Genomic DNA, 18,278 nt, shown 5'->3' with positions numbered 1-18,278 from the left:
GTTTTGATTCTTCTCTCCAAAAGCTTTCTAAAAATCTCTCAGGGTTTTCTCTCAAAAGTTGCAGGGAAAAATAAAGCTTAGTTTTAAACAATGAACTAGAAATCCTATTTATATTCCTAAAACATGCCCATGGACTAATAATGCAAATACGGAAAACTTTGGTGAAACTTTGTAAATCTGCAAAACTTGTGGGAAAACTTCCTATTTCTTCTTTGGCTATGCATCGATCGACACTATCAATTGCATCAGTCGATGCCTTCTCTGAATTCGTCTCCCAACTTTGCAGCTTCAGCCTCAATGCTAGAATGTATTCCAAATCCTCCTATTTAGCTTCATTATGCTCTCATCTATGTTAAATCCTATAAAGACTCTAAAATATAAAAAAAAACTCTATAATTAAGACTTATATCATGACCAAAAACACCTAAAAACCATGATATATCAAGTGTTTAGGTTACCTTTGGCTACATTCTCATTAAGTCAAGCTCGTTTGGTATATCCCTAGTTTGCTTGGTGGTGGCTTTAGTTGTTATCCTTGTTGATTCAGTTCTTGGTCATTTATTTTCGGTGGTGGATATGTTTGGGGGTTTGAATCTGGAATTTTGCTCTACCTCTTTTTAAAGTCCTCTTGCTGGTTTGAGATTAGTTTTTGCTCTAGGTTCGTTCTTGGTGTGAGCCATTTGGATGGTATTTTGTTGTTGAGTCACCTACTAGCATTCCTTCAAGTTTCCTTTTGGAAGTTTTAGAGTTAGGTTTTAGTGGAAGCAGTAGAATCGTTCTCTACTTCTTCTCTTGCGAGGACGTCGTCAATTTTAAGTCTGTAGGTGGCTGAAACTGGTTCGACGAGTGTCCGCATGTAAGAATAGTTGATCTTGCGTTGTTTGTCTCTAGTAGATTTTAAGGTTTTGGCCTTGACTCTAGTGTTTTTAGTTCTCTCTAATCGGCTGGTAAGGTGTGATGGAAGTTGTATTTGTATCTCTGGTCGTGTTGGGTTCTTGCTTTCCTCTCTGTCGATTTGCTTGCTGGTTGTATGCGGTGTGAGGTTATCCGGTCTTCTAGTGCTCTCGATATTCACAGGTTTTATAAGGAAGCTTTGTGGAATCTCTCATGCCTTTTCTCAAATATAGAACTTAGTTCTTTGTTCTTCTCTCTATATTATCGTTTGTTTATAAACTGGGTTCCCTCTTGTGGACTAATGATTTTGGGGATATTCTTGTAGTCCGGCGGCATATGTTTTCCTTATTTGGGTCTTCTATTCTACTTGTTGTAATCTATCTCAGTGCAAAACCAAGTTTATCAATAAAATTTGAGATGACAAAAAAAACAGAACCGATTCGTTTAACAATTTGTACATGTGTCTCTTTAGTCGTAAACTCGTAGTCTAATTTTAATAATAATAAAAAAAATATTATAATATAATTAAAATATATATATACTTTTTTTTTAACGACGTTGTCCATTTGAACGGTTGGTGATGGTCTTATGAGTGATGTGGAAATTTGGATGTCAAAAAGTCAAAACAAAATAATGTTCATAAAATTAGTTGAATTCGAAGCAGTAGTTGAAAATATAGACGAAAGTGCTATACGCATTTTCTAAACGCCTTACCAATCAAGACTAAAAAAGTCGATCATTACATTTTAGTTTTAATTTTCTATTGTGTATATGTCAAATAAAATTTGTAATAATTTAGGATGATTCCACAATTTGATAGATATCATTGTAACGCCATGCATATATACATTAGGCATCATGTCAGCGTAAGACCCACCAGTCCACCACATAAAAGAGGCATAGCATTTTTAGCCAAAAAAAGAGAGGCATATCGCATATATACATCAATGTTCATTAAAAGATCTACCACATATAAGAGGCATCTAACGAAGATAAGAATCTCAAGGAGACCAGGACATGACCTTCTCAAATTTATTTGCCACCCAAAACAAGATAATTTATGCTCTAATCAATCTTGCAAGATTCAGGTGCAATTTTACTACCATTACCATGTGTAAAGTGGTTAATATGAATGAATGTAAATTTTTAGATGATTTTTATTTTATTTTATTTATTTATAATCACTCGATTCAAAACTTAGAAATTGTATGTAGGAAAACGAAATTAAATGGAGATAGTGTGGTGACCAAAAATAAATAAACAAAAGGTGACAGTATAATCCATGAGAAATACTTTGTACCTGGTTCTCTTATTCTAATTCAGAACTTGAAAAAAGATAGATATTTAGTGTTAACAACGTACATATGGTATAAAGAAACTCACACAAACACAAGACATATAACAGATAATAAATTAAAGCTCTTGTACAATTATTAAACTCATTAAGAGCAGATAAAGTGGGTAGGATTATTCAATTTGCAATATTCAAGCAATGAGGGCAAGTTTATCCTCAGGAGTAGTAGTAGAAGGAGGAGGTCGAACCAAGCCTCCTAAACGTGTGGAGTTGACATAGTCAAATGGGAAATGGTTAGAGCCACCAGGGATTACTATTCCCAAAATCCTAACCAATCTCATCATCCAATTCTCTTTGTACTCTTTACCTTTCCAAAACTGTAATATGAAACTCCTTATAAACTCCCACAAACCAATCAATAGCTTCGGTATTAACCACAACAAGTTGAAGTAGTTCGCATTCGGTGCATCTTCTCTTACCTAATAAGCGTAAACATTCATGATTATGCACCAATAATGAATATAAAAAGGAACAATCTAGAAAAAATGCTGAAAACGTGTAAACTAAAAAATAGACTATTTTATATATAAAAAAAATAAGAAATACAGTTTTCGGATTTAGGATCTAATTTTTGGAATTTAGCTTTATATATAGAGCTGAATTAGAGTTTAAGATTTAATTACACACGTACGTACTTTGTTAACTTTTTAAAATACGGACCACGTACGTTGTAATTAGTTTTAGTAAAAAATATTGCCTAATTTAGTCTCTTAAAAGAAAAAGGCAATTAGGAAACTAAACATGGATAAGTTGCTACCTTCTAACTATCATGTCAATCTCATGTGAAAATGGACAATTCTTTTAAAAGAAAATTTTAAGGTTTCTTCATGTCAACTTTTTAAATATTCACTCTCTTTTTTTATTACGTCTTTTTAAATAATTTAGCAAGAAAAAAAACAAATAATTGGATTTAGGCTACTTTAATTTACCTTTCCTTTGTAAAGACTGTTGAACCAATTGCAAGGTCCATAGTGCTTGTATGAGAACAAAATCTTGTCATCAAAAGGCACTCTAGGTACAACATCATTGTTATAGACAAATCGCTCATACTCTATCCCATGCTTTTTCACGACATCCTTCATAAACTCCCCAAAGTCTTCATCTCCTACACGTGGCTGTCCAAACGTGTAGACTCCCTCTAGCTTATCTAGCAGCTCATCCTCACCGTGAATCGCTAGAATCGCCGGGAAAAGAGCAGCTAGGGCCCCCCCGAGGCTGTGACCTGTTAGAATAAACTTAAGGTTCTTGTCTTTGGCAAGCTTGTCCCTAAGCATCTGTCTGATGGTGTAGTAAGCATATTGGTGTAGGAGACTTAGGTTTTCCTTAGGCCATCCATTTTTTTGGAGGCCTAAAGCTCTCGAGAACCCTGCGTGGACTTTGCCAACGTTCTTCATCTCGTACCTAATTTAAAATTTGGAAGTATATATATGAATTAATAAGAGTAACTATGTATTGATGTAGAACTATATATAGAACGTATATATAGTAGGTACCAAGAGACGTCGAGATCAGTGCACCAATCAGCCATCTCGAAAGGTTCAGTTCCTCTGAAGCTGATGACGATGAGGTTTGGGTTGGTGCTCGACGTCTTAAACACGAAGGCTTGCGTCAATTTACTTTCTTGGAAAGCTGACCACAGAAATACAAACTTAGAATTTATGGATTTTTCAAATGTTATTTAAATATTCAAACTATTTCAAGGTTATGCATAAATACATAAATATATATCGAGAGGTAAATTTGATGTTGTATGAATAGAAAAGATAGTAACACTTATAAGATCTTTTTAGAAAAAAAAAAAAAAAAAAAAAAAAAAAAAATTTNAATTTTAGAATCAGTAATTGCATGAAAAACAGTAATATTGATTCACGTTAATCGATATAACTTTTGTGTTTAATCGTTAAAGTACCGATTAATTTTGAATAGAAAAAGTTACTATTTTATTTTTTCCTCTTTTCTGTAAATTGATCTACTATAATATTATAAGAAAAAAATCGAACTACTATCATGCAGCATTTGACTTTAAGAATCTTAGCTGCTAAACTCGGACAAAACACGTGACTTATTATATTTTGGGTCACCAGTTTTATTCTTATTATATTTGTTCTCTCTCTCTTTTTTATTGGAATCTTTATATTTGTTCTCTTGAGAATGCTTAAGACATGATAAAAGAAAAAAAGGTTACACAAAAATTACAACCAACATATTATCCATTTCTGTTAGAATATTATATTAGCCACAGATGCACCAGACTAACAAAGAAAATCATAAACATAGTTTAAAAATAATATGTAAACTTAAGTTCTTACGTTCTATGCAGAGATTAAAATTTTGCAAATAAAATAAAATTTTAAAAATCTAATATTTGGAAATTTATTTTTTAATATACTATATACTAAAATTTAATGAACACTTATATATATATATATATATATATATATATATATATATCCTAATTAATTTTAAAAGACTATGTAGCCTAAGAAATTATACTATCATCATCGGTATATTATTATAAATCGAGTTTAAATTTTGTAGAATATGTATGTAAGTTATAAACTAAATAAATCTACATACTATCTTTTTAGATCAGTGGATACTCAGATCTTAATTATATTTTAAACATTTTTAAAATTTTGATAAATTTATAGTCCTACTGTTATTGACTTACTCCTAATCTTAATTAAAAATAATTCCTCCAAAACTTTAACTGGAATTCCAACAAATAAACGTACTCGTAGAAAATGAGTTAATCTAGCATTATATTATTAATTTAAATAGTAAACTTGTTTAGATGGTTAATTTAAATGCAATCTAAAAAAGTTCTATCACTAAAACTGAAGACACTTGTAAAGCTGTAATTGTTATTTCTATTCTACATTCATCATTAAATATGCATCTATTATTTATCCGACAGATGACACATTTATAATCAGTAGGGTCTCTTGCATAGTTGGCATTCATTTTTGTACAACTCCATATGGAACAGAGAGAGACCTATTTGGCTATTTGACATTTATAAGCACCATGATGGTGATCTCGTAGACTTGTTTCTGTCGTATTATCAAAATTGAGAAAATGAAAGGCATTTTTATGATTTTTTTTCATTGGAAAACTGAAAGATCTTTACTTATTGCTTTTATTTTTCTTTCCTTTTCTTTGATAGAAATTTTTAACTTTACGTCTCTCTCTTTGTTTTTTTTTCACCCTACTACGAGTATGCTTGTCCTACGTACGTAGAACTTCAAGGTTGTGTTTTCTATATGGATGATTAAAATGATTTAACTGGCTTTAATTATTTATACACCAAAAGAAGTTAAATTAATCCAAAATCTCACACAAAATAGTGCCCTAAGCTCTGAAATGGGAAAATAATAGCATTTCCTAAAGAAATTTAGAGCATAGCTGGTACCAAATAAAAAAAAATTAATTAGCTTTTAACTGACCGTTGTAAAAGTCGTAGTTACCCACCAAGTCCAACTGCATCACAGGATACAAACCACACAGTGAGAGTGAGACGTAAAACAAACATGAAAGTAGAGTACATTAATTTACCGTGTTTATAATTTAATTTGATTATTAGCCATGAGAAACACAAAACGCAAAAAATTTTGTATATGATAAGAAAGAAAATGAAAAAGTTTATTAGATTTTTATATTTTATGGATGCTGTAACTTTTGTTTATTTTTTCTCCAATAATAAGAAGGATTGTTTATACCGATGAGAGAATAAGACAGATAACCCTAATTAAAAGAAGGAGAAGAAGAGGAGAATGCAGTTAACCTTCCAAGTGTTCTTGACGACGGAAGTGATGAAAGGTTTGCTCTCATAAGCGATCTTAGAAGCCATCATTGATAGCATCGCCTTGTATTCGACGGTACCAACATTTATCTTCTCGTCAAGTTCAACTCTTCGATCTGAGCATCCTATAAACGACGTATATGCCGCGGATGATTTATCAGGCTTCACCAGCTTTCCTGTAAAATGTTCGAGCCTGAGTTAGTCCTGTAAAAATACTTGTGAAACACCATCCACAAAAACCAAAATAGTTAGATTAGTTTGTCTCAAAATTTAAATAGTGTTTTGAAGACCTTATAGGAGATTAAACTCTGTTTTGTTTTTTTAACCAAACTAAGTTCTTGATTAAATATTGTTAAATCTTTTTGGGTTTTGATATGTGCTATATCGTCTTGCATGTAGAGATCTTCGGTCTGTCTCGAATCCGTTTGATATGAGGTAATTAGTGTCATTGGTCCTCCTTGTCCAAAAGTCCATGGGGAATATTAATATGTGGAACTCTATATGATATTTGGTCCTTGACATCTTTGGAATGATTTTACATATCTAAATTTTTTTGGGATACATTATATCATATGCACAAAAAAGGAAGGGAAAAAAAAACTGAATAAGTAAAGGTTAAACTATATTGTTAGATTTCTCACCTGTCAAAAGGTTTAGTATCATCTTGAAGAAGCCACCATTTGCCGTAAGAAGATTGAGCGAATACGTTAGAAAACCACCTAGGATCGCCACGGGTTTTCTTATGAACATTAAAATCTTCTGAAGCAAAATGGCCAACACAATGATCCATCGACTCGTGAAACTTCTCCGGAAACTTTTGAGCGTATCCGGAGGAGAATCGATGAATCTTGCGCTGGTTAGGTTGGAGGAAAACAAAAGAAGAAGGAGATCAAGAAAACTTGCTTTGGTCGGATCGACCAGAAAATAATTATTGCATACTTTCATATTGGTTTTCGACATTCTCACAATATGAAAGGAAGAAACAATATTTGCTCAAAAATAAGAAGAAAGAATAAGTGACTATGGTTGATTTGTGAGTCATGCAACCTAGAGTGTGGCTACGTATTTATAGTGCTAGCAATTATAAGGATCATAATATTTTTATCATTTAACTTTATAGTAGAGCCAATCATACAGGGCCGTGTGGTAAAAAAAGCCTAAGTTGTTTTTCACGTGCGAAAATAAAAATGATCGATTCACATTTAAACCTAATCGTTCTGTCTTTTTTTGTTTTTAAAACGAAAAATGTCCGATCAAAGTGAAAAACTGGTCGGTAAGATAATATAACACACATACATGATACATATGTGCGAGTTACTAGTCCTGGAACATGGAAGTTGACTACTATCGATCGAATTATTATTGATTTTACTATTATCTGTATGAAGATATAACCTAAGCTGCAACATCAGATTGATCTGCCTAAGATAGCATTGGTGGCAGCTGTCTGCGATATATTCGTATTAATTATGCCTTAGCTTAGTGTGAAAACTTGTTGACATAATGATTGAAATTCCATTTTGACCCCAAAACCATCTTTTTGGTTATAATATGTATGTTTGTTGTAAAATGAAATAATAATAGACATAGGATAACGATGACTTTGTTACTATCATGAGACACTAGTAAATTGAAATTAAAAGTGAAAACGAACACTCCTTTTCTTTGCCCATGGTTTCCCATGCAGCCATGACCATGAGCCATGCCCATCCCTTTGAATATACACTTTTTACCGACCATTTTTGTGAATACTCAACAGATTTGGAAAGAATTGTTTTTTTTGGTAAAAAAACTCGTCGGTGTTTTAACTGCGCATTAAATAAGTTCGATTTGACCGGAGCCTTGTAGTGGTGGTTAGGGCAGCTCCACCGTCAGTTTTTGAAAGGGGTGTCTTAGCGTTAAAAAGGGAAGAATGGTAAAAATTGGAAAAAGAGAGAAACGATCGGTTCTTTATCTAGATACCCTCTTTTGCCACTTGTTCATTTATAACGGACTATCGTAACAGTTTCAAATTTAATTATATTACTAAAATATATTAAATATAATATTAAAATACAGTTAAATATGAACAAAATAATAGAAATATTTTATTATAATAACAAAGTAATAGGTATCTTAATTATAATTGTTGACAAAAAAAAAAGTATCTTAATTATAAGATTAAATTTTTAGGTATACATGTGTATCTAGATTTTTTTATTGGTATTTTAGAGGTTTTTAATTAAGAAGGTCATCTAACTTTCTCTTTTCATGTCCAAAAAAAAACCACATTTCTCTTTTTATGTCCAAAAAACTTCCTCTTTTCATGTAAAAAAAAAATCTATCTTTTTCTCTCCTCTTTATTTTTCCTTTTTCTTTTGATGCTAAAATATGCTCAAGATGTAATGATTCCAGTTATCCTTTATTAGGTTAAAAATGTCCATGTATATCCATATATATATATATAGTTTTTTTTATAATTTGATTTAAATTCTCAAGATGAAATCCAAATAAGCACGAAGTAGATTGATTTGTGTTGGTGCATAGTTTCCATTTTCTAAGAAAAACTATAAAATTAATATAAAAATTGCATTAATTTAGTTGAATAGAAAATGTCTCGTTTTTTTTTAATAATGACCATTAAAAATTCAACCGTATCTTATATATATATACTAGATAAAGATCCATCCGGTTTTAAAAAATTGTAAATAAAAATATATTAAAATTTATTAGATATTATTTATAAATTTTCTTTTTGCTATAATACACTGATTTATATCCATATACAAATATTTTACGTATGTGTATTTTTTTACACCTAGGTATATTGTATGTTACAAATATATTATTTACCACCATCTAGAAAATATCTATATGAACAAATTAGGCCAACTATCAAATGTCTCTTTACTTTCACTTTTGCATAGTTTCTTTAATCACTAAAATTATTGGCTAAAAATTTTTTTTGAATAAAAAAGAAATTACATCACAATAGTGTATGACAACCAACTATGGAGAGAATCTTGGTTCTGCCCTCCTCCACTATGTAGAGAACCTTGGCTCTGTCTTCCTCCCTTGGGAAGAGAACCTTGCATCCAACTTCCCCCACCTTCCTCTCTTGCGCAGATCACCGTGTGTCTAACCTCCTCCACCATAGAAAGAACCTCAACTCTGCCCTCCTTCTATGTGGAGAGAACATATTCACATCTTTTAGTTGTCTCAAAGTGGCTTGCTCCAGTAATCAATGAAACTAAATACCCTTTTTAAATGTCACAAAATCTTTTGATAGTAACTAATGTTAAATTTCTTATTGTATTTGTGGAAGTTTCTTTGACATACCATGAAGTAGACTCTGTCTATGAGCTCGTATGAATCTATCAACAACGATTTATGTTTTTCCAATCTATCTATGTTTGTTGTAAGCTTATGTTTGATTAGCCTATTTTATCCAACCATTAGGTTGATAACCTTCTCCTCTTTATCTCCTTTTGGGATTGAGCGAATGGGTAATAATTTGTTTGCACAAAAAAAGGTTTGTGACCAACCAATCAAGGTTAAAAAAATAAACGAATTTAATTTGACATAATTAAAGAAATAATAGAAAATTATAAAATTGGTAATATATGAATCTCAAATAATTCAAATATGAAAATATAAATTAAATAAAGCCATCTACAACTACTACAATAAATTTGAAAATACTATATTAGAAAAAGAAGATGCATATATTAATCTTCGATTTTTTTTTGGGTCAGCATATTAATCTGACCTATTCAAAACTGAAAAAGGAGAAAGTATATTTTGGTTTAAAAAATAGAAAAATTTGTTTTCCCATTAAAAAAGTTTCACCTATAGAAAAAAAGTTGAAAGAATTTTTTTGTGCATAAATTTTTTGTTGGATGAAAAATACGAGACGATCTATATTTATATAGAAGTGAGTATTTAAATTTTTTAGAATTTGTAATTTACTGTATATTTTCATTAATCTCTTTTCTATTTTTTTGTAGAATTAATAACATAAAATTAAAATAAGTAAATAATGTTATAATATTTAGTTTTATGAATTATATATATATAATCTTTATAATTATTTTTAAAAATTACTTAATTTTTGTATTTTTTAATAATTATTTTTTTTACATTATTAATATTTTTCAAAGAAATAATCTTAAATCCCCTATTAAATATTAATTTTTACACATGTCAAAATCTCAGATTAATAACTTGACACATATTAAGAGAATAATTAAATTTTCTGTTTTATCTTTATTTGATACATTATTTCATTTGATATAAGTAATTACTATATAAGCTAAAAATTAAGGGAATTTTTTGGAAATACCCCTTTTGAGATATCCCTTTTCAAAAATATGATTTTTTTGAACATTTTCATTTTTGCCTTCTTTTACATTATTACAATATGTTAAATTAATTTTTAGAATTTTTTTTTAGGTTTGGGTTCTCTATTTTACATTTAGGGTATAGTTTTAAAGGGTTAAAATTTAGTATTTGAGGTTTAGGATTTAGAATTTAATCATTTTGTATATTAAAAATGTGAATTTTTGAAAATGTATACGGGTATTTTTGAAAAATAATATATTAAAAGATGTATTTTTGAAAATGCCCCAAAAATTAAAGGTGAAACTGAAAATTTGATTCATAAAGGTAATTACAAAACGACAAATAATATAAAACAAAAAATTAATTCTAAAACAACAAATAAAAATAAACAGTAGGGCTATTACTTTTGAACTGTTGAATTTGTTCGTTGGTTGGAAAATTCATGGGTTTTTTTTTGGTGAAACACCCGAGGATTATCTCCCAGCAAAAATATTATTACGAGAAAAAAATATATGGGTTGAAAACAATTAAAGAGCATTTTTTTTGTTCAAACCAGCAAAAGTATTATCCACTACTTGTCGTTTAGAACAACTAAAGAGTTTAGGACGAGAATTTTGTCCGGTAGAGAGCAAATCAGCAAACTATGCTTGTGACATTCGACCTTTTAATACTTTGTACATCATTAATTAGCACGGTTTAAAGGGGCCTCGGAAAAACACAATAAGGTATATACGAATTAGACCAAACTTTACTTTACTTAATGCCAATATCGATATTTGAATGAATAAAGCCGCAAGTTTTATTTACCTACATGAATATGACACCTATATTTCAACTCAGATAAATTAGCATTAATTAATCTACAGTAGCACGATTTTAAAAAATGTATATATAATTCCAAATTTGTGAACAGACATCTAATAACATCTGATCAACCGTAACATCTCTCGGATACGTAAGAAATATATTTTAGTTTTGACCATTGTACCAATAAACTTATATATACGATTTTTGACGAGATTTGGGAGGCATTATTTAACTAAAACGCTTAGATCCACTACTACACTAATCTTTATCATCGAGACACTTGACATTTCACCAAATATGTAGGATTTTATAATCGCTGCCACCGAAACAAGATAAGTTATATTTTGTTTTTTTGATAAAACTAAATATATTTTAATTACTGTTGTTAGAAAAAACTAAATGGATATTTGACGTTGAGAGATATCCCTTGAATTTATAATATACGAAAAGATTAGGCTGAATAGAAATTTGATGCTCAGATATGTGTTTGAATTATATATATACTAGAGAATCAGTCGAGGCAGCCCCGACGATTGACAGAATGCAATAAGTGCATTTGCACATAGACACTAAATTAAGACCAAATTTTTGTAATGTTTTCATTATACATATTATTTAATTATGCTGAATTTATTTAATTAAAAACCCTCAAATTTATATTTTTTTAACTTTGATTTGGAATCCCAAACTTAATAAACAAATGAATATGTCCAAAGAAATACAAAACCCAAATTAACTTATAAAAAAGAAATAAGACTAAACTTAAAACTAAACTATCGTTGTTTGTCAGATTTTTTAGTCACATTGTATCATTCCGTTGAATGAACCGGCTCTAGTTGTAGTGATTTTACCCTCGTTTTCCAGCCATCAGCTGGTGGATTCAAGTAGGTTTTGGAATGAAATTTTGTAAAATTTGAATTGAATTTCATATCAAGATATTTGCACCGAACTGAAACAGAACCACTTTTGGATCAAATTATTAAGGTTTAAAGTCCATCTTAAGATTTTGGGTTGTTTTTAATTGAAGCCATTTTATATGATCATTTTCAACTTATCCAACTAATTAATATTATCTGGAATGTATGTTTAAGAGAATAACGTGAAAAACGTTTAGCGACATGTGGTCTCACATCGTCGAGGGTGTAGTTTTTGGCACTCAATGAATGAGGGTAATTATATCATTATGACTTTAAGAAATATGAAGTTACTGGGATAATTGTAATATTCCGATTTCTATGCATAATAAGAGTTTAAACATAAATGATTTGATAACTTATATCACCAAAGTATATTATAATAACAACCTAACTAAAAAATACAGTATAATAGTAATATTAGTGCAATTGTATTGATACAACATGTCATCTTACATTTCAAAATAGAATGACTTGATTAAATGATTTTCTTCGTGTTAGAAAAAATTTCAAGTTATTATATATGCGATAAAAATATTTAGAAAAGATCAAAATGAAAAGGAAACTCGTGTACAAGGTATTCGCAATATTTTACAAAGGCAAACGTTGTTTTTTACTCACTACCGTTGTGAAGTTGCATAAAGATTGAAGAATATAATATTTTATCAAATTTTGAGAAATTAGTTTTCAAAAATATCAAATATTCAAATATAATCTTTTATCAAAGTTAAGAGTTAACTGAAGTCATTCTCACTATGTAACTAAAAGATATCAAAAGTCAAAGAAATAAGCTAAAAATTGTAATTTCTATTTGGTGTTCGATAACGTGTCATTAGTTATTTTCATACAAATATCAAATTTTTATAGAACCACGTGAATTCGTCCAAACCTCTCCGTTTCGACTAATAATTGAAAATGAATCTGCGGGTGAGATTTGCATTTATTGTGTGTGATATAGCATCTAGCCATCTACACACTACAATCGTTATTAATTTGAGCGTATGGGTATTTTATGTGTTTGATAACTGGTTGTGGGTATGTTATTGTTTTTTTTACTTTTATTTTATTTTATTTGGGATGATAATTTCCTGTTTATAATATCCAAAATTAAGTAGGAGAGCTCACTTTTTGAGCTACAGATGTGACTCGTCTATATGGTTTCAAAAGGTAACAATATAATTAAAACATCAATCTGAATTCTGCCTCACATTGATCCTCACGCTAAGCTGCATCAGCCGTAAATAATTTAACCGTGTCATCTCTGATCTCTGATCTCTGATTCAGAGCCGGCCTCGATTATACCGCAAGCTCAAAAAAAAGTTTGGACCTAAAAAGTAATCAAAAAGATTTTTAAATGTTCAAAAAGGTCATAAGGTCGAACTAGGCACCTCAACAGCTCAACACTAACAGTTATGCACACTACCACTTTTTTCTTCTCAAATATTCGTTTATTTCGTCAAGACTAAAACATCCATATGATGACCACAAGACTAAGGACCCTTCTTTAATTCTTGTAGGCGGTAATCAGATCAAAAGCTTTGTGGATTCAATTCTCATTCTCAGACTTGAGATCCGAGACGAGATAAGTGGAGTTTAAAAGGTGATTGTTCCACATTTGGCTGGCGAAGTTGCAATGGAAGAACAAGTGTAAGCATGTCACCTCTTGGGTGCAGTGAGAGAAAAGACCCGAATGATTAACACCTCGAGATTTCAGATTTTCACCATCAAGTAGATCATTTTTCATGGCTTTCTAAAGAAGAAATTTTATTTGTGGTAGCCTTCTAATGTTCCTAATCTCCCTGATCCAGTTGAAATCGTTGAGGTCGCTGGATTGTTTATCAATTTTTTTTTCTCCATTGTTGCTACTTGTTATCCATATTTGCAATGTATTCTCCTGAGTTGATATGACATAAAGATCTTGATGAGCGTCCCATTTGTTTGACCTGATTGCAAGGATTTCTTCTCATGTTCTTAGAGGAGTTGCCGAATTTTCTCTTTGTCCTAAGTTTGGGATAATGGCTGTGGTTACCGGATCTGACCACTCAATGATAAATAATGTTTGTAGGTTAAAAATCTCTAGAACAAAATCTAGAACGTATCTTTAAAATATTTAGTATGCTTATGAACCGTATAAAATGTATAAAGAAAAACTGTATCCCAACGATTGAAAAAACCTCCCTATCATTCTTATGTGGTTATATACTTGTATATATATATTTATACGTACATTGTAGAGAAATAATTCGGATAATTCATTCCATGATTTCCCTTTAGATAAATCCATTTCGATCCTACCTTCAATGTCATAACGTCTTGACTTCGAATATTTATGGGTTTTTTATGGGCCTCTAACCGTTGTGCTCGTTTTTGGGCTTCTAATAACTCCTTGACCCTCCACCTTGCATGTCCGAACTCGTGATGGCCTTGGATAATTCTGCTTGACTGCATGCCCCCTTTTTTCCTCCGACGCTGTGATGTGGAGACCATGTGGACATCCTTCCCCGGGTCATGGATCCAGGATGCATGATCCGACACCAACAATGGCCAGAGGAGGTTTGAAACTTACAAAAATTAATTATATTTCTTCTATTAGTGGACCTATTGGAGTGACTTGTTTGGATAGAAATATCCAAGGTTTATACCCACACTAGTGTTGGATCCAGAGCTAGCTAGTAGCTTTCTCTAGATGAGGTTTTAAGAGATCTTGTTCAGTAAACTAGTAAACTAGGAGTTATCATAGATTATTTGGCCTAACATCATTATGAATATTCAAATTTAGAGAATCATAGTAATTCCTTCATTTTAAAGGTGAAGCTGGGATGTCATGCACTGTATAAAAAGAAACTTTCTAAACAAGACTCACTTGGAAACAACTTTGAGAAACAACCACATATATATGGTTTATATATGTCACAAATTCCCAAGTTTCCCTTCAATATTTGGAACTACCATCTAGAATGTTACCAATACAGTAGTCATATAGGGGTATCAGTGTACCTAGTAATTGTATAATTACAACCTCTACACCAAAACACGAGATCGTATTACGCCGGAATTGCTAGTTTAATTAGTTGATATGTTCATAGTCTTCGTGTAACATGAATGTCAACTAACATTCATATTTAGCTCTGGGCATCTTATCCGAACCCGAATCCCGAACCCGACCCCAAATAGGTGGTTTGGTTCGGTTCGGGTTTTGTGTAAAACCTGATCGAGTTCGAATAATATCTGAACCCGAAATAAAACCCGAACTAGTCCGAATTAAATGTAAAAATGCATCTAAGGGGAATCGAACCCAATACCGTGGACATTTAAGGATGCATATTAAACCATTTTGCCATCTTAGTTTCTTTGTTTTAATGTGAAACATTTAATATTTATATATATACATGTGTTCTAAAATTTATAAAAAGATGAAAAAAAAATTGTTTGTTCATGATTTTTTTGAGTTCGGGTATACCCGAAAAACCCGAACCCAAACATATAATACCCGAACCCGACCCGAAAGTACAAAAAACCCGAACTGGTTCTATATGCCTAAACCCAAAAACCCGAAAACTCGAATCCGATCGGATTCGGGAACCCGAATGCCCAAAGCTATTCATATTGATAAGTAATATGTTTTAGGCTTTCCTCAACCTCACTGAATCTCGCCATTCCACTAAAATACATAATTGTTTAAGTAACTATTTATCTATATTAACATTTTTGTAGTACATTTTATGTTATGCCCTTTTAGTTTTGTTTATTTAAAAAATTATTTACAACATTCTGTGAGCTTTGATTCTTAACGTAAGAAAAATTTTGATTGATAATTATTTAAATATTACAATTAACATATATAAACTTAATAAAAATTTTAATTATTACGAATATGTAAAATTAAAAAATTCTAAAATACTATATAATGTGGTTATATAGTAGATTAGTTATAAAGAGAACATGTTGAAATTAATAAAATATTATTAAGTTTGTGTTAACACGGGTTAAGTCCTCATTTAATTATTTATCAACACTACTAATATTAGAATATTTGACATAAAATCAAGTTGATTTAACTAAGACTGTATAAAATAATTAAATTATTAGAAAAAATATGACTTAATCACAGCGTATAATTATTGATTATGTATTTAGATCCGTTATTTTATAATAATAAAAAATTAAAATATAATCTCAAACACTAAATAAAACAAACTAAATATAACAAACAAATGGTCATGAAGTGTATTGCAGGTTAAAAAATAATATAAATATTTAGCCGCACAACAACTAGAAAATTTAGTTATTCCTCTATTTACAAAACATTCAATATTTAACAAATAGATACAACATAAAATATAAATTATATACCCGCGGTCTACTGCGGCTTAAAATCATGAAAAAGGCGTCACTCAATTTTGCCATACCACTAATTGTCTTTAACATTCATCGGTTGCTCTTTTATTATTAAAACAAACATAAAATATTCAGGAAATACACTTCATTAAGGGCCAACTTTAATGAACCTATACCCAACAATGGCTTACTTGAGTTATGATTACCATTAGATACACTAAGAAAATAAATAAAAACATCAATGATTGCAGGTCTGCAGAGGGAACGCCCAACTAGTTCGGGATGGTTGCTGTGAGGCAGCGTTTGGAGGACAAAATGGAGGTCCAATTTGGTTGAAATTTGTTGGGTAGCTTCGTCGCCTACAAGCTCCGTATTCAACAGTAAGGATTTCGAATTGTACGGTTAGTTTGTGAACTAATCAGGTGTTGATATGGAGGTTTTTTATATGGACTATTTTGTGGCAAGTTTCACTACTGGTTGGGCCAACGAGCTCGTTTTGAGCTAGAACTTGTAAGAGCTTTTATAGATTATGGAGTTAGGTCTTGGTTAATGCAGAACCAAGGTGGCACTTAAGAGTGTGGGGTTAAATATAAGATGGTTCATTGAAGAGACGAAGTCCATGACCAGAGCGAAATGGAGTATTTCAGATCATCTATTTTGTTACTTGGTCGCTTAAGCGAAGCTTGTTCCGGAAAGTTTAGTCTATATATGGATTTCTTTTATTGGAACTTTTTTTCTTGATCGAATGGATCACGAAGTGGTCCAGTGGAGGTAGAATAAGAGTATGTGAATGGTTTAGGTGCTTGCTATATTTGTAAGTTCATGTGACTATGGTTGGTCATTGTCTGGTCAGGGTTAGTTGGATCTAGCATGGACGTTTGGAAGAATTTGTAAAAAGTTTAATTGACGTTGGTTGTCTCATCGGACTTATGGGTTCAGTGAGATCGTCTCCCTTATGTCCCTCAGCGAATATTAGAAATCAGGATTGCAATGTTTCAAGAAAAAAGGGTTCCAATAAAGGAAATCCATATATGGACCATATTCTTCTTTATATATTGGGTTGACTCACGTCTCGAATGAATTCAAAGACAAATTAAATTCAAAACACTTTATTCTCGTCTTCAATTAGAATTGTTCATTGATTATAAAATTTTCAGTTAGAATTGTTCATTTATGAACAACTTAAACTACATAGTCAATAATACTAGATAAGGCCCGCGTAATAACACATAATAAAATTACAAATTTTTATTGAGAATAATTAAAATGTTATTAGTAATATAAATGTTTTTAGATTGTATATTTGAATTATGCCGTATATTTTCCTATTGGTTGAAGTATTATAAAGAACAAAATATTTATAGTTTCTTAATCTTTGTGCTTTTACCCAAAAACTCTTACAAAATAACACAAAATAGTATAATTAAATATCTATACTATCATAATAAACCATATTTTAAGTTTTACACATTTCATCTTAATGCATAGAGCTAAATATTTTATATCAAACACAATTAGTACATCATATCAAATATATATCTTAGCTAGAATTGAAAATAAATATAAAAGTTAACAAAATATAATTAGCAAAAAACTCAATCAACATTATCCAAGATAGATTTGATATATTGTTATCTCATAAGTACTAATTTTACCTCATGAAATAATTAATTTTAAGTGAGTGAAATTTATAAAATAAAACATATATAAAGATATATAGACATTTTCATCAAATAACTGAGGATTCATTCCTATAAATTATTATTTATTTTAAATTATTTTATATTTTCACGTATCCATTACAAACGTACATGTGTTGAAATTTATAAAATCAAAAAAAAATATTACT

At 30.6% G+C, this 18,278-nt stretch overlaps 1 protein-coding gene across 1 annotated transcript; it reads right to left on the bottom strand.

The window, feature by feature from the left end:
• Positions 2,178-7,092, bottom strand: LOC104777614. The gene is given in 7 exon segments (XM_010501895.2): positions 2,178-2,667; positions 3,178-3,649; positions 3,742-3,877; positions 5,695-5,728; positions 6,033-6,226; positions 6,692-7,037; positions 7,039-7,092. Coding segments are annotated over 7 exon segments (1,524 nt in total). The 3' UTR covers positions 2,178-2,379.

The sequence above is a fragment of the Camelina sativa genome, chromosome 3 (assembly GCF_000633955.1).
Source record: "Camelina sativa cultivar DH55 chromosome 3, Cs, whole genome shotgun sequence".
NCBI classification, from domain to species: domain Eukaryota; kingdom Viridiplantae; phylum Streptophyta; class Magnoliopsida; order Brassicales; family Brassicaceae; genus Camelina; species Camelina sativa.
The sequence above is the reverse complement of the archived record's forward strand: the minus strand, read 5'-3'. Positions and strand labels throughout refer to the sequence as shown.